General features: G+C 40.9%; 1 protein-coding gene and 1 non-coding gene across 3 annotated transcripts; both read right to left on the reverse strand.

Moving 5' to 3' along the window:
* Positions 1 to 192: 192 nt before the first annotated feature.
* On the reverse strand, positions 193 to 18,345 carry LOC148346163 (interphotoreceptor matrix proteoglycan 1-like). Of its 2 annotated transcripts, XM_088325234.1 has the most exons (16): positions 18,128 to 18,345; positions 12,215 to 12,442; positions 11,974 to 12,140; positions 11,627 to 11,667; positions 11,448 to 11,488; positions 11,246 to 11,376; positions 10,963 to 11,112; positions 10,510 to 10,568; positions 10,407 to 10,427; positions 10,162 to 10,334; positions 9,998 to 10,092; positions 8,334 to 9,927; positions 7,660 to 8,243; positions 5,182 to 5,401; positions 2,735 to 2,957; positions 193 to 631 (listed from the first exon to the last, which is right to left on the reverse strand). In XM_088325234.1, the coding sequence occupies exons 1-16, from the start codon at positions 18,174 to 18,176 to the stop codon at positions 598 to 600; spliced, it is 3,810 nt and encodes a 1,269-aa protein (XP_088181360.1). In that variant the 5' UTR covers positions 18,177 to 18,345; the 3' UTR covers positions 193 to 597. The 2 variants fall into 2 exon arrangements, with proteins under 2 accessions (XP_088181360.1, XP_088181361.1); XM_088325235.1 differs by lacking the exon at positions 193 to 631 and having other exon boundaries at positions 2,731 to 2,957.
* LOC148346164 (U2 spliceosomal RNA) lies at positions 14,805 to 14,988 on the reverse strand. Its single transcript, XR_015848369.1, has one exon. It is a non-coding gene; the product is annotated as a U2 spliceosomal RNA (small nuclear RNA).
* Positions 18,346 to 23,404: the final 5,059 nt, after the last annotated feature.

Consider the following 23,404-nt stretch of genomic DNA (forward strand, 5'->3'; position numbering starts at 1 on the left):
TTCAGGCTTGAGATCTTACTACGAGTGTTATTTGCCTTTAGACATGACTGCATGAGTCTTTGTTGTATTCAAGACAAGTGTGAGGTTTACAAGACCTCCCACAGTCGATTTAAAAGAAGAATTTGAATCGTTTTCGGTAAGTGTTTGGCTTCTTTCTGTTTCTAACATAGAGACACGTTTATAAAATGCAACTTTGAGTCTGAAAATGTTAATTTGTCATTGAATGCATCTGTGACCAGACTAGATGAGGCGCAAGAGAAAAAGACAGACACGTTTTTGTTTTGTCAAATGAAAAAGTTAAACAACACAAACAAAAAATCAGCAGAACTACAGATTGTAACCCTCTTTTCCTGGCTACAGCTAGATGAGTTTTTCTTTGGATCACAACTGCATGACCATTCCAATCCTTAGTGGCATTTTCCTTTTTGTGAACGTCTCTGCTGGACAGTTTTGTGAAAAAATGACATTGAAAAAGCAAAAGCTGCAAGTTGAAAAAGTTTTGAATCTACTGGAGACAAAAACAAAATGCAACTTAAAATGTCCAAACTAAAGATCACCTGCTGTTGTGTAATCAGGATTTCCAGAAGAATGAAAGTTTTAAGCCATCAGTACATGTCCACTGCTTTTGGATCTGCGTGGCAAAATGAAAAGCACAAAAATATGTGTTTAAACAGCTTGTGAGATCGCCTTGGAAGATCTAAAGAGTATGTTTCTCAAATCCCTGTCAACAAAGGCCAGAGTCCTACAGGTTTTAGTGGATTCCGCTCCCTTACCAACTCAAATAATGAGCTGTAGTTTGAGTAATTGGGTCCTTCTGGGTCCTCAACAAGCAGCTCTGCTCAGTTTTTACCCGCAAAACACCAGTGTCAACATCTTACAGTGAAAAAGCGACTCCTGGATGCAAATTCTGGAGGAGCCTGATCAATTGATAAAAGATGACCTTAAACTTGCTGGACACTGGCCCTAACGTTATATATTTAGGTATTACGTGATTTCTTTACACTTCTGTTCAAAAGTATGGGGTCGCTTCGGATCGCCCTTATTTTTGAAAGGAAAATCACTTTTTTTTTTTCAATGGAGAAAAAATGAAACTCATCAGTAATATACCTCATTGTTGACGTGTTAAGTGACTATTTTAGATGCCAATGTCTGCTTTTAAATGCAATATTTGCATTAGTTTATAGAGTCCCATTTCTAGCAACTAGCACTACAGTGCTGTAATTCTACCTTTTGATTGCTAATAGTGTTTTCGAGGCTAATGGATGATGAGAAACCCCTTTTGCAATATGTTAGCACAGCTGAAAACAGTTTAGCTGGCTAGAGAAGCTGTAATACTGACTTTCCTTCGAGCTCGTCAAGTATCTGGAGCATCACATTTGTGGAGGTTATCAAAATTTCAGAATGGCCAATGAAATAACTACAGTCAATTTTTGTTCTAAGAAATTGCCAAGAAACCAACTATCTATGACAGTGTGTACTACTCCCTTCAGTGAACAGCAAAAACTGACGCTTAACCAGAGAAGAAAAATAAGTGGGTGCACAATCAAGCAAGAGGACAAGTACGTTAGAGTCTCTAGTTTGAGGAATAGACGCCTTACGGGTCCTGAACAGCTTTGTTAAATAGAACTCCGGAAAACACCAGTGTCAACATCTACAGTGAAGAAGCGACTCCGAGATACTGGTTTTTAAGGTCGTGGTAAAGAAAAAGCCATATTTGAGACTGGCCAGCATAAAGAGGATATTCATATACGCAAAAGAGCACGGACTTTGGACATGGATTAATAAAAGTGGCGTTTTCATGGGAAAAAAAATTAAGTGACCCCAAACTTTTAAAGTAGGGGTCGGGAACCTTTTTGACTCAAAGAGCCATAAAAGCAAAATATATTAATTTTATTTTGGGAAAGAGCCACACCATGTATTGAGACAAATTTACTAAATTGCTAAACCTGCGCCCCAGACAAAAGCTTAGTCTTCAGCACATTTATTTTTGATGATTTGAGAACAATTATGAAAAGAGAATGCCAGAGCCTGTGTCCCAAAATCAACAAACATACCACTTTAAACTTGTCTCTTTCTTGCAATGACTCAAGATCGGTTCAACTCATTTTGACCCTTTTTTTCATACCTATTGGTTTCAAAACCAGATGCAAGCAGTTATTTTGTAAAAACGTCACAACATTCTGCAAACAGGGAGCCTGATGTGCTTACCTTTGGCGCAGACGCCGTAGGGCGAGAGATGGGAGGGAGTGATTGCACTTTTAGCATAGCTCCACCCATTCCTCCCACTCACCCAATCAAATAACTTTAAGTTCTCTTCCGGTGTATTGGCGTATTTACAGTTTGTTCTGTGGATTCATGTTATATATCTGAACACTGAACACAGATTATATAACGAGTTGTTGTTTTTTTTTTTGCTGTGACACCTTGACTGTAAATTGAAGTGAAAAACTTGCCCTAGATATTCTGTGAAGTACTGCTTTGATATTCAGCTTTGGTTTGGCTTTGCGTGTATCTGAACAGGATCGACAGCTCATGTTTTGAACGAGATGGAGAAAATTTGCATGCAATCAAATTTGTCTCTGAGCCACAGTTACTCATAGAAAGAGCCATATATTGGTTCCCGACTCCTGTTTTAAAGAGTTTATGGGTGAATTGTTCCTGCCTTCATAATGATGCGAGTCCACAGTTATCAAACGAAACAAGCATGTCCATTCTCTCCTTGCCTCTTGGTCACCTGCATACGGCGCCCCTTCCGGGTTCCAGGTGACACTCGGCGCCATCTCCGCATCGTCTGGGCTGTAATTCGCAGATGCTCCGGCACGGGAGTCCGTCCAGGGACAAGAAACCGGGCTCGCATAAGCACCTCGCCTCCGCGGATCTTCCAAAACTCGTGGGCTCCACCGCGCAGCGAGAACCGCTCCCGCAACCAAGGAACTTGCAGGGATCGGCCCGGTCCGCTACAGGGAGTAGTCGCACCGTCATGTGAGTAACATGGTCTTTTTTTGTATGCATATCAATCTACGAATACGTGGAATTGGAGCTTATTGGATCCCTTAAAAGATCCTTTATTTTTTCCAATAAGAACGTGTATTGTTCCTCCCCACAATCATGCAGATATGTTCCCAAAATGTTATTTTTTTACATTAATAAAACACAAACACTAAAACTATATTTGATATAGTAAATGACAGATCATTTTGTATATTATAATTATAAATATTCTGCAAAAATGTTTTGATCAAGAAAACTAATATTAAAAAATGTCAAATATATAAGTAATTAGTAAAGTTATCTGATGTGACACTGCAGTAATGCCATCAATCCATTATCTGCACCACTTATCCTCAGTAGGGCCATGGGGGTGCTGGAGCCCATCCCTGCTGTCTCCAGGCAGTGGGCAGGGGACAACCTGAACTGGTTGCCAGCCAGTCGCGGGGCACACAGAGATAGGCAACTCATTCACACCTAGGGACAATTTGGACCGGCCAATTAACCTGACATGCCTGTTTTTGGAATGTGGGAGGAAACCGGAGTACCTGGAGGAAACCCACGCAAGCACGGGGAGAACATGCAAACTCCACACAGGAGGTTCAATCTCATGACCTCAGAACTGTGCCGCACATGCGCTAATCACTGCGCCGCCGTGCTGCCCCTGCAGTAATGATTTACTTAATGATATCATTACCAAGTAAAATATAAACATATATTGCCCAAGACACACCACAGGAAATGGGGCCCATACAACACTGCGGGTAAGTGAACATTAGATCCTACGCTATATTGCGTTTACACACAATCAGAGGGACAGTGTGTTTTATTAAAAAACTTTAGTCATGTGACCGAAAACAAGTGCTACAAAGCACAAGGAAGATTACAAACTATGGAGACTTCAGGTGACCAAACTGCACCACTTCCTTTTGAGGTTTTTGGGTATCCATAGCAGCAAGATGGCAAACAATTATGTCAGCAATCTCAAATAAATGCTTATTTCTGCATCTTTGAATACTGTATGCCTGTTTACATGATAGTTTGTGTATTTTTTGCATATTATACGAAATCATATTTTTAGTTTCTGCCAGGAGTTGCTGAATAATACACAATGTCCCTTCAAAGTGGTAATTTAACAGTACCTCCAAATTAAAGGGATAGTAAACTGCCATTAATTAAATGCCATATTATGTACCATAATTTCCACATTACAAGTTTCAACTTTTTTTAGTGGAAGTATAGGAGCTCCACTCCACGCAACGGCCCGGTATTGCAGTACCTCCGGGAACGGTGCATTCGCAATGATCGCAGCAAGGCTTTAAGGCTAGGACCTTAGCTTGGCTTTTTGGCTGAGAGTAAGTGTCCCGGCTCCTAGGCTTTGTAGCGTATTATGAACTGACCGATAACGGATAATGGATAATGATTTATGAACAAGCTAAATAACCTTAAAAACCCCTTAAAACCCCCCCTACAATGTTGGCAACAAAATTGACTTGGTATAATTGGAAATTATTTGAATGAAACAAACTTTTTCTTCTTTTTCCCTGTTTTTTTCTATCCTTTTTAATTCCTTTAAAAAAACCTCATTGTGTTTTTTTTTTCCTAGCTGTTACTTTTTTGTTTTTGTTCTCTATTTACTTTTTTTCCTTTGTTTTTTTTCTGGCTTTTTTTCTGAATTCTTCCTTCTTTTTTCTCTTCCTTTTGTTTCTCTTTTTCCTCAGCTTTTCACTACTTTTTCATTTTGGTATTTTTTTCTTTTTTGTTCTATTCCCCCTTCCTTTAAGTCATTTTGTGCATGATTTTACATAATAGTTGGTCATATAGGGATGAAAGAAGCAAAAACAACCTGAAGAGCCGTTTAGGACCTGAAAAAGCCAGTTCCTTTTAGTGAGCCGAGCCGAAGAAGCCGGTTCCCGACAAACCCTACTAACTTTACTTTTCAACTTCGTTCGACATTGACTTCAAAATACCGCATTTAGGACACAACGTCAGGGGAACCTGTGTATTTTTACCTTCATGCACTGTAACTTTGACTTAATTCGCTTCTTAATTAGCACTTTCGGGCCCTGATTTTTGTGAGCTGGCTAGATTTTCTTGTGCGCTGAGAATGTGCGCGATTGCACACGCGCGCAGCTTAGAGGGAACATTGCTTGCGGTCATATATTTCTGAACGTTTCAAAAGGTCTCAATCACCTGGCTCCACATCCAACGAACGGCTGTCGATGTCGATCTGCAGATGCGCAGCAGCGGTCGTGCAGAAATCTTTCAGGACGCACTGGACCGCCTCCGTGATGTTGTAGGGCACGGATTTCGCCAACTGGACCTTGCTGTTAACCACCACGCTGCCTTTGCGGAAGTTAAGGATCTCCAAGTTGCGGAATCCTGTCAGGTTAGCCTGCAAGTACGGCATCAGCTTTTTTTTGGGAGGGGAGGGGTTAGGCGGGGAATAGAATAGAAAAGAATATACATTTATTGTCATTGTTACAACATGGGATATATTGTGACAAGGAAATTGGACGTGGCACTCCAGTTCCACATTTTACAGTGAGGATATAAGGAAAACAAAGAGATAAAGGAACAAAGAAGATGTTTGATCTTGGAAACAAGAGAGGTATCACCCAAACAAAGATCACAAACAAAAGTTAGGGTAGAGATTCAAGGATTTTCACTTTATCAAGTTATGTTCTTAAGCGTAGAGGGAAAAACTGTCTCTAATGTTAGATAAGTGTCACTGCAGTTCAGATTGTATGAGTTTTTAGCTATAAACTCTTTGTTTTATCAGTCATGTATATCTCCACTCATTTAGTCGAAATGAATGCACCTTATGATTATTTATATATTTGAGTATTTACTTCTCTCTGTAATCAATTTTCAAATATCCGATCCTACAGTTGTTAGACAGTGTCTACATTGTTCCAAAATGAGTCTCAGTTGTTGGGAAAAGGCCATGAGTTTCATCAACACATGCTAGAATCAGTCTAAACCAGGGGTGTCAAACTCATTTTAACTCGGGGGGCCACACGATAGAACAAACATTCTGTCGGGGGCTGGACTAGTAGATTAAAAAGAAAGAAAAAGAAAGATGAATAAAAGAGAAAGAGGGGGGGGGGAGAGGGCGGAACAAAGAAAGAAAAAGAGGGAGGGAGAAAGCGTGAGAAACAAACGAGATAAAAAGTTGTGAGAGAGGGGGAAAAGAGAGGGAGAGGAAGAAAGAAATCCAAAGAGAAATAGAAAGACACGGAGAGAGAAAGAGACAAAGAGGAACAAAGGAAGAGAAAAAGAGAGACACAGAGAGTGAAAGAGACAGAGTGGGAGAAAAGAGTGGGAGAGAGAGAGAGAGAGAGAGAGAGAGAGAGAGAGAGAGAGAGAGAGAGAGAGAGAGAGAGAGAGAGAGAGAGAGAGAGAGAGAGAGAGAGAGAGAGAGAGAGAGATACAAGTACAGTGTCTTTGTGAGAGGCACCTGGCTTTGGCAACATCAAGTTGACATATTTCAACCTGCAGCTTGTTTTTCCCTTGCGCTTCTCTGAGTGTTGTGTCGTGGGCCTGATCTGGCCCGTGGGCCGCCTCTTTGACACCTGTGGTCTAAACCGTACCTAGGCACTCCAGTCCTGGAGGTCCGCATGTCCTGCCTAATTTTGGAGATTTTCCGTCTTCAACTCAGGTGATAGACATTATCAGCTCGTAAGCAAACTGGCAGAAGCTGTTTAACAATCCTGGTGATTGGAATCACCAAATTTTGGAGCAGAGAAACCTCAAAAATCAAGCTGGGCATGCGACCCCCTAGGACCGGAGTTCTCAGGTCGGGTCTAGACTCAAAGGGTTGTTCCACTTCTATTAGGTTTTTGACATTACTTTTCAGTATATCCATTCATTCATTTGGCATACCGTCTCTACATTGATCCAAATTATGTTTTGGTTTTCTGTTGGGAGAAAGGTTTGAGTCTTATCAACACTTGCCAGACCCAGTTTGGACAGTGGGTCTGTTTGGTCAGGGTTTTTCCACTAATAATACGTTTTTGTCATAGCACGCACTCTTGGTATATAAATTAATGTCAGCCATTTTGACTTGGCATTTATTCAGTTGTTATAGGGTCTCTACATTGTTCTAAGTTCTTAGTTTGCTGTCGGGAGAAGACCTTGAGTCTTATTGCACCTGCCAGACCCAGTCTACACTAAGGGTTGCTGTTTACTGCGGGTTTTCCACTCATGTTACATTTTTGTCATAGTTTGCCCTCTCGGTATACAAGTTATTGTCAACCATTTATTCTGTGTATGTATTCTATCGTTATACAGTCTCTACATTGTTCCAAACGATGTTTCAGTATGCTGGAGGAAGTCTTGAGTCTTATCACACCTGTCAATCCCAGTCTGGACTAAGGCCTGGTGTTCGGTAGGGTTTTTCGACTAATGTTACGTTTTTGTCGTAGCCCGCCCTCTTGGAGTAAAATTGTGTGTCGGCTATTTTGACTGCACATTTTGTGAAACTGTACAGCTCTGTTCTGTACTTGCATGCTCAAAATAAATGTGATTTATTTATCGCGTAAATGTTATAAAAACCTCAACGGAACTGCTCAACTCCAACTAGACTTGGGTGTAAATTTGTGGGTCCAAAAATGGATATATTCAAGAAAACAAGTTTAGCAAAATAGTCCGATGTAAACTGTCACTCACCACATTGAGCAAGGTATTCTCCAGGGACCTGTACTCAGGCGAAGTCTTGTTGAATAGGTCCTCAGAGAAGTCAAAATTGGTAACTCGTAGGCTGAAGAAGACAACCAGCTCCCGTCCTTGACTGGCTGTTGTCATGGTGGGTGTGGTCAGGTATCTCACAGTGGGCATGACTGTGAGGCTGTCTGACGTGTGGGGCTCAAAAAACCCACTCCCTTCATCTGGGGAATCTGTGGTCACTACTGCGGTCTGGTCCAGTTCCTCCATCAAGTCTTGGACAGCCTCCCCAAAAATGTCCTCCGAAGCGATCGGTTTGTTCATCTGGTTTTCAGCTTCTTTCATGTCCTCCTCAATGATGATGAGAGACGGTTCACTTTGAGCGTGAAGTTCTGCCACCTCAAAGAGACCAAAGTCCACCGTTGGCCCGTTAGGCGCAGAAGTTACTGCAGCAGCAGTTGTTACTGCTGATGAAGCTGGTACATCACTCACACTGACATTGATTTCTAGAGTGGAATTTTCTTCCTGCTTCTCCTGTTCCTCCTCTTCATATGCCTCCAGGGCGTCTTCTTCTAATGCTGGAGTTGTGGCTTTAAAACAACAGATAGGAAAGCTTTGTGAACCCGTATACTGTAGCTAGTTTAATCATCAATGTGGAGATTCCAAATTGTGTTACTTACCCGCTGGCTCAGCATAAGTATTAACTGAAACGGTGGTGACGTCCTGCCCCACCTGCTTGTCCGCACCATCAACTCCCTCTTCAAAGAGCAAGTTGTTACCCTTTAGATTTCCCTGTTGACTAATGTCGTCCAGAACTGATACGGGAATGAAGGGCAAATCATCTTCCTCCATAGGTACAACAGGTTGCAGCTCCTCACCAGTATTTACACCGAAGAGTTCTTTTTCCCCATTAAATGTTTCAAACACCTTAATGGATTCAGCTTGTGGGTCTGTCTCCTGGATAGGTTCTAAAAGATTAGGTGGTTCCTCCGTGTTTAGACGAGGAATATAGACTGTATCCTCTTCTAGTTCGTCTGTGTTGACTTGTACATTTTCCGTTACTTTTGTCTCTCCAGGTTCTAATGCTTTCATTGAGCTGTCTTTATCTTCCACTGTTTTTGGGTCAGTAACATTTCCTGTCTCTTCCTCGTTTTCAACTGGTTCTTCTGGATTAAATTTAACATCCACCACCACTTTTTCATTATGCTCTGAATCTCCTGCTGGTGTTTGTAACTCAGCATTTTCTACATCTGTTTTATTATCCTCTGATATATTTTCCCCTGATTTTGGTTGAGAATCATCAACTGCCTCTTCAGACTCTTTGACGGAATCTTTTAGAGTTGGAGCCGCAGCAAGTACTTCTTTACCTGCTTGTGGAACATCAGTCATATGCTCCTTAGGAGTTGTGAAACTTGTCAGAGACAGTTCCTCTGAATCTGTCGTCGTTTCCTTCAAAATATCAGACAAGGGTTCTTCTGAATAACCCTCTAAAGTTTCCTCTGTAACATCAGGAGAACGTCCCTCCGAAAGAACAGGTAATTGTTCTTCAACAAGAGTAGCTGTTGCCTCTGACACGCCTTCAGCCTCTAGAAAGCTTTCTACTTCTGTATCACCATTAGGTACTTCTGACTTTCTATTCTGCTCAACTTCATGATCTGAATCTCTCTGAGACTCTAAAATGTCAAGTTCTTTGTCCTCATCTGGAATGTAAAAATCAATTCCCTCTAGCCTAGAATTCTCAGTTGGTATGGATGTCTGGTCCAACGTGTCAGGGATTTCTTGTTCAGGCTGTACATCCAAACTTTCGGGGACATGAATTGGTGGAACGCCAAGGTCTTGCATTGGCTCTGTGGACATTTTTCCCGAGTCCAAATTTTCTTCATCAGCAGGTGACAAGGTGAGCGAAACCTGCATAGCGGTTGTTTGGCTATCCTCAGACATGAGGTTCAGGTCGGCTATTGTAGGAGGGTTCAGTGTGTAATCCAAGATTAGGTGCCCAGTTTCCGTATGTAGGAAGGTCTCAATTTTATGAGAAATGATCAAATCTTTCTCTTCCCCGCTTGGCTCCATTGCTTCTGGTTCAAACCTCAGGTCTTCCTCCTCCCCGTTGTCCTCGCCGTTGTCGTCCCCGTCTTCCTCATCATTGGGATCCAGAAGCGTTACAAGCGCGTTGTCCTTCTCCAAGGGGGGCAAGGGCTCTATCAAGCCAAGTTTATCCTCCTCTGGTTCTTTCGGGATCACTTCAAATTCGTTGTGGGAGTCTGGTTCACTGGCCTGAGAAGTGACATAATAATCATCTGGTGTCATCTTTTTCCACCTGCCCTTCCTTCACATGTCTGAATACCTCCGTGCCAGGCTCCTGTGAGGTGGACCACGTTGGCACCAGAAAGACCTCTTCTGGTGCCCGAAGGACCTCCTGTGGTGCCGGATACACTTCCTCTGCAAAAATACAATTATCGACTTGACTTGTTTCAGAATTTACTCATACAAATATTACATCAACTGTACCTGGGTCGAAGGCCAAGGATTCCAGATCAACTGGCAGAGATGCTTCCTCATGCAAAGCTTTTCTCACCATCTCTCTTAGTTTAATTTTTGCCGTCGCTACAGAAGTAATGTCCACCAATTCAGAAGAGCTCGTTTCAAAGACCAGGGAGTAATGGACCGTGATTCCCCCAATGCTGACGGTAAACGGAACAACAAAATTGGCACAACACGGACATCACAAGAAGGGCAATCTAAAACCCAATTACCTGTCAGCTTCCTGTGTCTCGCTTGCGTTGGAAACAAACAAAAAAGGGATCAGAGTTCTGTTTAAATTTCACCAGATAAAAAACAGAGGTGGACGGCCCCTACCTTATCCGCACTACCTGGATACTTTTAAATCCTGGAAGTTTGTCAAAAACGTGCTGCATCTGCGATAGAGAGACTTAGTTCAAACACACTAATGCTGAGCACCTGAAGGTCCTTGATGCTTTTGCTAATCACGTGGCAAATTGCCAACATGTGGAACAACATGAATGGCTGCCTTCTATCTTTGGCCAGCTGGAATCTGCTGTGACATAATAGTATTTGACGTAAACCGGTAACTTCCTGCTTTGATGGACCTGATGTGACGCTACCGACTCCAACTACTTTTCCTTGCACCGTAATAAGGACAGCAAAGAACCAAATTGCTACTGAGAAATGACTACCAAAAGGTTAAATGTTCAGAAAAAAAACTTTAGAACGCATTGACCTTCTCTTCATTTCTTCAGTAAGTGATAGAGAAGTCCTTTAGTTTGTACAAGATGAACAAGCATAACTCACCTGGTCTTGTAGATGGTGAGCAAGGTCAATATACTGAGGAGAGTCTGGATCATCCAGCAGTTCTCTGTATCCTGGATCGACTAGGTCAATGATGAACTCGACTTTCTCCTCCACTGGACTCTCAGGTACAACATTCGGAATGTCGGAGTCCTTAAGATAAAAAGGGATGATACAATTCCGTACCGCACTGGAGGACCGTGTTCTTTTATTTTGACTGAGATTATGTGTCACTAGCTCCTACACGAATCCCGAACTATCAAAAACTAAATCGTACTGTACCTACCGCCTCCATTTCCTCTGTGGTTGTCCACTGTGAATCAAAGGAAGAGGTTGAAGAGGACGCGGCCTGGCTGAGGACGGCGGTGGTGGTCAGAACTTCTGGAACCAACCGAACACAGTTCAGATCCACCTCAGCTGTTTGTAGCGTAAATAAGTAGTAAAAGGATAGTTGTTTTTCTATCTGAGGTTTCTAAAACCATCCTTACCTGGTGCGTCAGAAAAGACCGGACTGGGAGTCGGCAAACCTCTGCAAAAGAATACGAATGCTAACTCCATACTTATGAATAGATGCACAAGTTATAAATATATGGAAACTATATTGTGTAGCAGAAAGATCCATTAGCGATCAGATTCTAAAGAAAAATATCTCAAAAGATGGAGGTACCGTGGTGGAGATGGCCGTTCGTTTTTGAGGCGTTTCATCCTCTGCACACAAACACCAAAAAGACTGTGTCAGTGAGTAGAAAATGCCACGTTTGGCAAAGTAGTCACGCAAGTCTGTAAATAAGGATTACTGCAATAAACTTTATATTTACATGCCAAACCTCTTACTTCAAAGTACTACTTATGCTTGGAATTACATCTTCATTAAGCAGGCTTATATCTTTTAATCATGAGCTGACAGGGCAGCACTTCTCAAGACCCGTTTTTTTTAATCATTCAGATTTGGAAACAATCCTTGTGTAGTTTTCTTGCACTCAATATGGCCCAGTTCCCGTCGGTGCTATTCACCTTGTGGATCATGTCCAGGTGCTCCTCAGAGTCGCTGAAATTTCTGGCGATGTCAGCGATGCAGAGTGACTCTTGCTGACATGCGTGGACCCATCGCTGGTACTCTGAGGTCCCGGGTATTCTGTCTAGAAATATCCTGTAGGCCTCCCACACAGCCTCCTGGCACACTATCGCGGAAAAGAATCGAGGAGAAATGAGGATTGACAAAAGAAGAAAGCGTAAAGGTTGTGCACAGGCGGACCTCGGAGCTGGTAGTACGCCCGATGGCTGGCCAGAACATCGCTAATGCTCTCCTGAGGACAGATCCTCACTCCTGAGTGCAGGAAGACCGACCTCTTGGATCGGCGCCTACCGAGCTCTGATGGCCATCTTGCGGTGGGCAGATGCTGAGACTTAAGGAATGTTGGCAAGGGTGTGGATGTCAAGACCGCCTCCCTCTTTGGACCCAAGTCCAGTATGGCGCTTCTGCCTGTTTCAAAGAAAAACACCAAAGCTGAAATGTTAAGTTATTACTGCTGGCGGTAATGAACGAACAAATCTACCGTAAGATCCGGACTATAGAGCGCACCTGATTATAAGCTGCACCCACCACTTTTCAAGTGATCTGCCACTTTTGTACTTACACAAACCGCACCTCTGTACAAGATGCGCGCGCATGCAATAAAACTTGTGACACAATCACAAGTTTAACCCATCCCAGGCTGTAAGTTCCACAATTGAAACTGAATAAATAGTAGAAAATTTTAGAACAACAATCGGCATCATGAATGGAAACTGATACCCGTAATTAACGTATGATGCAGACTTGTAAAGTCCTGGTCCCGTTGAAAGTAATCCAAGGAAACAAAATGTTTATTTCCAAAGTTAAGGGTGGGAAAAATATATATCCACTATTGTCCGCTGCGACAACAGACAGATCTACCGGTAACTCAGCTTTACCCCACTTTCCATCAGCCCGCGTTTGCTCCGCCCCTTCTTTTTGATTCGCCCGTGGAAAACATATCAGAATAAGTCTCTAAAATAAATACATTACAAAAATATACAGTTGCAAATACATATTTTACATGGTTACACATATTTACGAAGAAAGAAGGTACACCGAGAGAGTTTTCAAAGCTTTAATAATAATAATATAACTTTCATCCCAAACCGTGCCTGTGAAAAGTACCACCACGCTACTCCTAACACGCTCGATATTTTGATCAAGCTAATCATTTAGTTTTAATTAAGACACCTCATTATTATCCTTATGTTGAAAATCTACATATTTATTTCTTGTTTTATTCACTTGTTGCCACAATATATCAATTGATATAGTCCTTATAGTGTCTTTATGTTGTTCTAAGGCACAGGTGTCAAACAGGCGGCCTGCGGGCCAACTCAGGCCCGCTGAGGGATTGAATCTGGCCCGTGAGACAACACTCAGAGAAGCGCAAGAGAAAAACAAGCTGCAGGTTGAAATATGTCAACTTGATGTTGCCAAAGCCAGGTGCCTCGAACAAAGACACTGTATTTGTATTTATTTTTCTCTCTCTTTCTTTTCCACCCCTTTTCTCCCACTCTCTGTCTCTCTCTCTCTTTCACTCTATGTGTCTCTCTTTTTCTCTTCCTTTGTTGCTCTTTGTCTCTTTCTCTCTCTTTGTCTTTTTAACTTCTTTGGCTCTAACTTCCTTTTTTCCTTTTCTCTCTTTTCTTTTTCTCTCTTCCTACCCTTAGCGCTTTCTTTTCTCTTTTCTCTCCTTCTGTCTTTCTATTTCTCTTTGGATTTATTTCTTCCGCTACCTTTCTCTCCCCCTCTCTCACGACTTCTCTTTTTATCTCTTTTGTTTCTCACGCTCTCTCCCTCTCTTTTTCTTTCTTTGTCCCGCCCCCTCTCCTTTTCCCTTCCTCTTTCTCTTATTTCTTTATCTCTCTTTTTCTTTCTCTTTAATCTACTATTACGGCCCCCGACAGAATGTTTTGTTTTATCGTGTGGCCCTTGAGTTAAAATGAGTTTGACACCCCTGTTCTAAAGGATGTTCTGATTTACTGTTGGGAGGGAGGCCTTGGGTCTTATCAAGCCACCTTCAGGATTCAGTCTTGACAAAGGATTGGTGTGAAGCTGCTGCCTTGGGAATTTTCCACTAACTTGTCTATACTTCTTGTCTGTCCGCCGTTTTGAAGACACACTTGTGGAACCATTACAGCTTTACAAGCCCAAAATTTTCAGTTTTATTTATTTCAAACTGCTCACTCCAGCTCTTGATTTTACCCGTCTCACCTCCGACCCTCTCGTTAATTCAAAACACGCGGGTGATTGAAATGAGCTCCTGGACTCCTGAGAAAAAGAAGCTTTGAAATGTTGACTAAAGCCAGTTAATCTGACTTTTGGAATTGTTTTCCTTTGCTTGAAGTGGAAAATCTGAACTGGTTATGGCTCAAATCCAAACCACTTTCCAAATATTTCTACTCTACCTACAAAAATGACAATTACCGTAAATTCCGGACTATAGAGCGCACTTGATTATAAGCCGCACTCATCACGTTTTAAGAGGATAACCACTTTTGTACTTACACAAGCCCCACCTGTATATAAGCCGCATGCGCCCACATAAAATCATTTAACACAATCACAAAATTAACCCAAACCCAACTTCAAGTCCCGCGATTGAATCTAAATGTGGGGGGGGGGTTGGGGGTTTTTAAGGGTTATTGATCTATCTTCGTTATTCATTATCCATTATCCGTTATCAGTCAGTTCATAATACGCTACAAAGCCTAGGAGCCGGGACACTTACTCTCAGCCAAAAGGCCAAGCTAAGGTCCTAGCCCTAAAGCCTTGCTGCGATCATTGCGAATGCACCGTTCCCGGAGGTACTGCAATACCGGGCCGATGCGTGGAGTGGACAGAGTAAGCTCTTATTCCATCTCCGGAATGCAAAAATCTAAGGCCAAGCTATGCGTCGGTACTGTAGTCCAAGACGAGTACACAATCTTATATTCATGATTGGCATCATCAAAAACTATAGAAATGATCCCTAAGAGTATAAGTCCACAGTCCAAAAAACCACAGCCGACAAAATTAACGGAAAATGATACCGGTACTTAAGGTTTGATGCAGACCTGCAGAGTCTAGGTCCCGTTGAAAATAATCCAAGGAAAAAAATGTATATTTCCAAAGGTAAGGGTGGGAAAAATATATATTCACTATTGTCCGCCGCGTCCACAAACACGTCTCACCTTTACTCCACTTCCCGTCAGCCCCCGTTGTTTTCGCCCCTTCTTTTTGATTCGCCCGTGGAAAACATATCAGAATAAGTCTCTATAATAAATACATTACAAAAATATACAGTTGCAAATACATATTATACATGGTTACACATATTTACAAAGAAAGACGGTACACCGAGAGAGTTTTCAAAGCTTTAATAATAATATTATAACTTTCATCCCAAACCGTGCCTGTGAAGGGTAGCAAAACGCTACTAGCAACACGCTGGCAACACAGTAGACGGGTCTGTTAAATAAAACATACCGTACATGTTTTTTTCCTCCTTATAACTGACGTCATCAAAGTCGTCTTCCCCAGTATGGGAAAGAGACTATGTCATACAGACGTCGTCCCACGCTCCCTTATTCCAAAACACGCTAGCAACACGCTCGCAAATTAAAGTTTACGTGCAGTAGCTCTGTTTCCATCATTATCAAACTGCTCGATTGCGTTTAGCTTGAAAACTGCGTCATGTGCCTTTCTTTTTGCATTTGCATGGTGAGGATATTACTACGCTAATTTAATTTGTGCACAAGCTAAGAAGTTGCAGTCTTCCTCGGCGCATATATTCCACCGGTCTAAATCTTACCTTTTGTACTCGAGCGCCGCTGGCGGCTGTTGGAAAAATTACATAAATTGGCCGCAGGGTTGAAGGTTTGGGAAAAAAGTAGCGGCTTATAGTCCGGAATTTACGGTAACGTACTGAACATAAGAAGTCTGCAGCACATTGCCGGTGTTCTGCCAAAACGTCTTAACCTCTCGAGACATCCAACCGTAGGCGGATCTGACGGCAATTTTGTTTTCTTTGTAATCAAGTAAAACCAGCGAGACTGAAACTCAGGATTATTGCAAACATAACTTTTATTGAGGATTTTAAACGAGGGTTGGCATCAATGTTCCCCGTAAGCTTCCACGGGTCTGAGCGTTTACATAAAGTCTGCGAGCATTACTTGGAATAACAGTGACTTGTGTGGCAACCAAATCATAAGCAACCATTTCCAAAACCAGACAGCAATCATTTTGATAAAAGGTCACACATTCAATTGTTTTAACAACTTCTACATAACCTTTCCATTTTTTTAATGTGTGATTTGTGACATGATACATTTTTGGGGATTTTTTTACTACTTTTTGGTGGAAGTACAATTTTGGCAACAAGATTGACTTGATCTCTCATCTCATTAGCTGCACCGCTTATCCACAGTAGGGTCGTGGGGGTGTTGGAGCCCATCCCGGCAATCATCGGGCAGTGGGCAGGGGATACCCTGAACTGGTTGCCAGCCAATCGCAGGGAACACGGGGACAGACAACTCACTCGCTCAGTCACACCTAGGGACAATTCGGACCTGAAATGCATGTCTTTGGAATGTGGGAGGAAACCGGAGTGCCCGGAGGAAACCCACGCAAGCACGGGGAGAACATACAAACTCCGCACGGAAAGGCCGGTAGCTGGATTTGAACCCACGCAGGAGGTTACCACGACCTCAGAACTGTGCCGCACACGCGGTAACCACTGCGCCGCTGTGCTGCCCGATTGACTTGATATATTTGGAAATGTTTTGAATGCAACACTAGACCAATCAAGGGAAAACTTTTTCCACGTTTTTTTTTTCCTACTTTTTAATTATTTCCCCCCTAGTCTTTTTTTTTTTCCTTCATTTTTTTTTTTTACGAACTTTTTACTTGGTTTGCTTTTGTTCTCCATCAGAGTGAGGATTTGAATCCCTTATCTAGAGACTTCCACCCCTGTCCTCTTGGAGAGTACAAATTAAAGGTTGATCAAAATCGCGCCGGTCAATTATAGGAACTGATATTTGAGAATTTGACTGATATCAGTATCGGGATTTTTTTGTTTTTATTCGACGAGCGTATTATTGAGTCTCATACAGCCGAGACGCTTTCCTTGCCCCTACTCCTCCCCTACTCTCTCCTGCTACCCACCCTGTGCCTTCTGATTGGATAAGCAACGGGGGAGCGGAGCCACTGAAGCAGGAAAGCACCGCTCCTCAGCTAACATGTGCCGTGATAGAAAAGTGTGTTTACGATTAAGAAACTAGTTTTGGAGAGGTACGTTTAGGTTGAGACTGATTAGTTCTTATCATAACATTAGTTTGTCAAGCGTGAGTGTTTGTGATTGAGAGAGCATAAAAAGCATGCTAAAGTGGAAGTGATGAGCTCTTGCATAACATAAGTTCTTCAACCTGGCTTTAAAACAGGAGTGCCCATACTTTTTAATTTGCGAACTCCGTTGAAATTTTGTTTTAAGTTAATATAGCCATGTTTGTTGTATTTTACTTATTGTAAATTGCTATTGTAAATCGTTTCATGGCCCTATTTAAGTTTTTATGTACCTTTATACGAGTAGCTGCTATTTCAAAGTTAGTTTTTGGTTTAAGTGAAAGATTAATCATGTTAATTCTGTCGAAATATTTATTCATATACTATAGAAGGTTTCAAATATTCTTTGGATTATTAAAACATTCCAGCACCAAATTTTAAGCTTTTACAGAAAATGATATCGGCCCTCTTGATACTAACAATCAGTATTGGCCCCGAATAACTTATGTGGGTTGATCCGTGGTAAAAATCCATTATTGTCTTCTCCCCTTATTTTGAATGCATACTCAAGTTTAAACTTGACAAACTGTACTAGAGAATTTGGAAAATTGGCTTGGAAAGTCTTGAAAAAGTGCTTGAATTTGGCCGTGATAAAGGTGTACAAACCCTTTTGTTACAGGAACATGACGGGAGCGTGGATAACCCTCAGGATTCCCGTGCAACTTGTGTGAGCGGGATAAAGGATTTACTTACGCAATCCTAATGAGCTTTCCAGGTTCATAACGTCTCCAGAGCCTTAATAATAATTTTGTCGGGCTCCATAAACACAGAAGGAAACACACTCACCTTGGACTTGCAAGGTGATGAGCAGAAGCAGTCCCAAGGCTTTGAGCATCGTGGAAAATTTGGAACCAGGAGGACAGTTAGGCGGTCTTCTCCGTCTGTGGACGTCGCATGAAGGCCGATGAGAGTCCAAGGTCCGAAGGTTCTTGAGGAATTGTGAGGAGCGACCGAAGACGGAGGGGAAAGTGTTGTTTGCTCCGCCCTAAGGAACGGTGGCACAGCCATGAGGTTAAAAAAGTAGAGTCTGTTTTGGGAATAATCTGTTTATCTACTGCTCAGACATAATCCCGATTTAACCATCCCAGCTCGCCGCCCTCATCCTGTTAGTGGATTTCTCCACCTCGACCCCCCGGCCAGAAAGATGCCACACTTGGTCGGTCCCGCTCAAGATGCTCTGAGCTGATTTCTGGTAACAATCTCACGAATAATTCAGAATTTCAAGATACCCCTTTGAATTATTTTGGAATTGTGAATCAATCTCAAGGTTTTTAACCCTTGGATGCATGACTTACCGGTAGATAGACTTTACACATGAATGGGGTTGACAATGTGTGGGGAAAAAATACAAATACTATTGGCATCATGTCATATACATATTTTATGACAAATACCTGGAATATGACAATATTAAATACGTTTTTTTTTTTTTTATTTAGAAAGATTTTGAAGAATAACAGACCTTGGGGTCGATTTTCACCCCACTTGTCAATCTAAGGGTTAATGTTGTTCTAATTATAAATCCTTTTTAGGGAGACTAACAAAGGAGACCAATACTGCCATATGTAGATAATGTGTATAAATAAATAAACACGTATATAGATCACATAATACCTTAATATCACGACATGAATGCAATTTTGTAATTTATTTCGGTTTTTATTTTGTCAATTATTTTATCCTGCATTTTTTAATGTGTTTTGTTTCTTCGTGTATTATGTGATTTATGAGGTGTATTTCGTCGTGCATTTTTTTGTGTAGTTTTTGTTTTTTGTAGTTTATTTTTTCGTGTATTTTGTCACATGTTATTCAAATGAGGAGGCGGGTCAAAGTGCCTGAGCAGTTCACCTATTGGTTGACAGGCAATTCAGTAGATCAGTGTACTCGTCCATTAACCAACAGGTGAAATGCTCAGCCAGTTTGACCTGCCTCCTTATTTGAATAAAATTTGGCTGTGACGAAATACATAACAAAAATAAACCACAAAATAAATGATGGACACGATCAGTAGCCTAGATGGTAAGGCGCCCGCTTTGAGACTGGGAGGTCGGTGGTTCGCGCCCCGGCCGAGTCATTCCTAAGACTTAAAAAGTGGTCGGCGGCGCCCTCTGTTGGCTGCGGCTGCATCGGCTCGCTACAACGGGTCAGGTGCAATCGACATTTCGTTCTGTGTACATTGTTACACAGAATGACAATACAAGGAAATTATTATTATTATTATTATTATTATAAAACGCACAGCAAAATAAATAAGACCCGATGAACTAAACGACAAACGGACACAATACTCGACACAATACATGACAAAACCGCACGACAAAGCACACAATAAAAAAATGAGACATGACAAAATACAATAAGAATACACAACGAGATACGCGACACAATGCATGACAAAACGGCATAATACAAAAATAAATACATGACAAAAATACAAAACAAAACGCACAACAAAATAAATGAGACATGACAAACTACATGACAAAATACAAGAAAAGTACGCAACACAATACACGACAAAACGGCATGATACAAAACTAAATACGTGACAAAATAAATGACAAACCTGACCAAATGCTGAACACAAGACGCAACACAATACACTACACAATAAATGATAAAATACACAACAAAATGAATGAGACATGACAAACTACACGACAAAATACAATAAGAGTACACGACGAGATACGCGACACAATACATGACAAAACGGCATAATACAAAACTGAATACATGACAAAATGCAGGACACAATACACTACACATTAAATGACAAAATACACAACAAAATGCACAAAAAACAACAAAATAAATGAGGCATAAAGAACAACACGACAAAATGCAAGAAGAATCCATGACGAGATACGAGACACAATACAAGACAAAACGACAATACAAAACTAAATACATGACAAAGTTTAGGACAAACCTGAAAAATTTCGGACACAATGAATGACAAAATACACGACAAAATAAATGAGACATGAAGAACTATACGAAAATGGAGAATACACGATGAGATACGCGACACAATACTAGACAAAACTAAATTGACGACAAAATGCAGGACACAAAACACTACATGATATATGACAAACTACATTACAAAATACATGACAAAATACAAGAAAAATATGCAACACAATACACGACAAAACGGCATAATACAAAACTAAATACATGACAAAATAAATGACAAACCTGACAAAATGCCGGACACAATATACTACACAATCAATGACAAAATACACGACAAAATAAATGAGACATGAAGAACTACACGACAAAATACATGGAGAATACATGATGAGATACGCGACACAATACAAGACAAAACGACATAATACAAAACTAAATACACGACAAAATGCATGTCACGAATAAACAAAAAAATATACGTCACGACAAAATGCAGGACACAAAAGATACATGACAAACTACACGACAAATTACAAGAAAAATTCATGACACAATACGTGACAGAACACACGACAAAACGACATGATACAAGACTAAATACAAAAATAATACATGACAAAAAAACGACACACGACAAAATAAATGAGACATGACAAACTACAAGACAAATTACCAGAAAAATACATGACACAATACGTAACAGAACACACGACAAAGCGACATAGAACAAGACTAAATACACGACAAAATACTCAACAAATACATGCCAAAAATAAACGACAAAATGAGTGTCTCAACAAAAAGCAGGGCACTATACACTACACGATACATAACAAACTACAGAGAATAAAAATAAAAATACAAGAAGAATACACGACAGAATGCATGACAAAACAACATAGTACAAAACGAAATAAATAAATGTCAACATGCATAGATGTAACGGGTGTAATAATAACTTTTGTTTTATTGAAATTCCTGCTGAAATATGTTGTAATCACGTGTTGTGACTCATTTCATTTGCAGGTAAATTGTACCCATTTTTATACTCATTATTGTTCTTATTTCTATTTTCTCATATATACAAAAAGGATGATGTTGGTTAAAATTCAGACTGAAGAAAAATATGTTGAATTCATTGTAAACGTTAAAAAAAACACTATACGATCTCTTGTTAAAAGTATCTTGTTAAAATGGATGTAAACGTGTATTGTGATCTTCTAAAAAGTATTCTATGTAAATTGAAAAGAAAGCTCTTTGATATGCTTTGGGCAGTCTACAGAGCGAGCTGCCAACAAGATCAAAGCCAGCAGAGAAGCTAATCACGTGTTGTGACTCATTTCATTTGCAGAAACTGTAATAAAAATCTCATAATCCAGTCCAGCGTGAATGTGGATCTCTGGTGGGACAGGTACAACGCGGTTACACATATAAATAGTAATCCTGTTGCCGTAGTAGTACTTCACGCACACATACGTGAAAGTGGTAAGTTGTTTTGGAAAAAAAAACTTCTATTTCCATCTTGGGTTATTTTGGTTGCGTGTGTTTGTGTTTACGATCAAATCCAGACGCCGGGCCGATAATCCCGTTAATTTTCTCCGTGTTTAAGGAATAGAAGAGTCGAGTGTGGGCGGCCGACGTCTGGACCACACAAACATGTTTGCGAAACACCGTCTGCGCCTAAGGCGAGTGTATTAAGAGTGTTTTCTTATCACTTTGCCGAGCCAGCCACACGATAGTAGACCATCCTCCTGTGATTTTCCTTAAACTTCTGAGAAGACACCTAGGTGCTATTAGTTTAATCTTGTATTCTTCGTATCGCCTTGAAAAGCATGTCCTTGACTTTTACGTAAAATAACATCGTAGTGGGTTTCCGCCATGTTCTCTGGTTGATTAATGGTAATCAGCAAATACAGCTTCAGTTGCTTTGCAGTGGCACCTGGTTTTGGCGACATCCAGTGGACACATTGTGGCTCATTTTTCTGTTGCTCTTCTCTCAGCATTGCATTGCGGGCCACATAAAATAATGTGCCAGGTTACATTTGGCCCGGCGGCCATGATTTTGACACGCATTCTAGAACTAACAACACTTCTCTTTTGTGACTACATTAATGGTATTGGTCTCTCAGGAAACGTCCTCTTATGGTTCAGATCCTACCTTTCTGATAGGACGCACTGTGTTAAATATGGCGAAATGACATCAGAGCCCTTTAGGGTTACCTGTGGTGTTCCGCAGGGTTCAGTGCTTGGCCCCCTTCTTTTCAGCATTAACATGCTTCCATTAGGTGATATTATTCGCAAGTATAATATCAGTTTCCATTGCTACGCAGATGACACTCAACTATATCTCCCGATGGAGGAATCTGCCACACTAAACTGTGCAAATTTGGAGGCCTGCCTTACTGAGATAAAAGAGTGGATGTCACTCCATTTCTTGCGTCTTAACTCTGAAAAGACCGAAATGTTAGTTATTGGTCCATCTAAATGCCGCGACTTATTCTCTAAAACTGCTGTGAACATTGACAAATGTCACATCACACAGAGTGACTCACTTAAAAATTTAGGTGACGCAATTTAGTGCTGAAGAAGTGATCCGCAGGTTCGAGAGCGGTCCTGTGGAATGCTATGCCCACTGAGATTTGATCTGCAACCTCAGTGGAACTGTTTGAAGCTAGACTTAAAACACACGTGTATTCTCTAGTTTATGAATGACCTATATTCCATGATGACAATATCTCTGTATTATTTTTTGTTTTTTGTGGTCATCAAGGGTTCTTCATTTTCCTCATATTGAGGTTTTTGGGTTTTTCCTTGCCCTCTTGTAGGTTTTAGATCAGGGGATGGTGTCATAATAATCTGTAGTTTGCAACAGTATGTGGTCTGTGCAGCCCTTTGAGACTCTTTGTGATTAAGGGCTAAACAAATAAACATAAATTGACTTTTAGGAGTTGAACCACAAACTAATAGTGAATTACCCTAAAGTTAAAAAATATTTTAAATAGTTTTTAGGAGCTGCAAAAAATGTATTAATAATAAGTGATTCGGCACGGGGCACTATTTGAAACAATGATAATAACAGCTCATTAAATGTTATTGTTTTATATTATATTATAATATATTTTAATTAGATGACACAACTCC

Source organism: Urocampus carinirostris, chromosome 20 (assembly GCF_059441175.1).
Source record: "Urocampus carinirostris isolate Australia breed hairy pipefish chromosome 20, RoL_Ucar_1.0, whole genome shotgun sequence".
Classification (NCBI taxonomy): Eukaryota; Metazoa; Chordata; class Actinopteri; order Syngnathiformes; family Syngnathidae; genus Urocampus; species Urocampus carinirostris.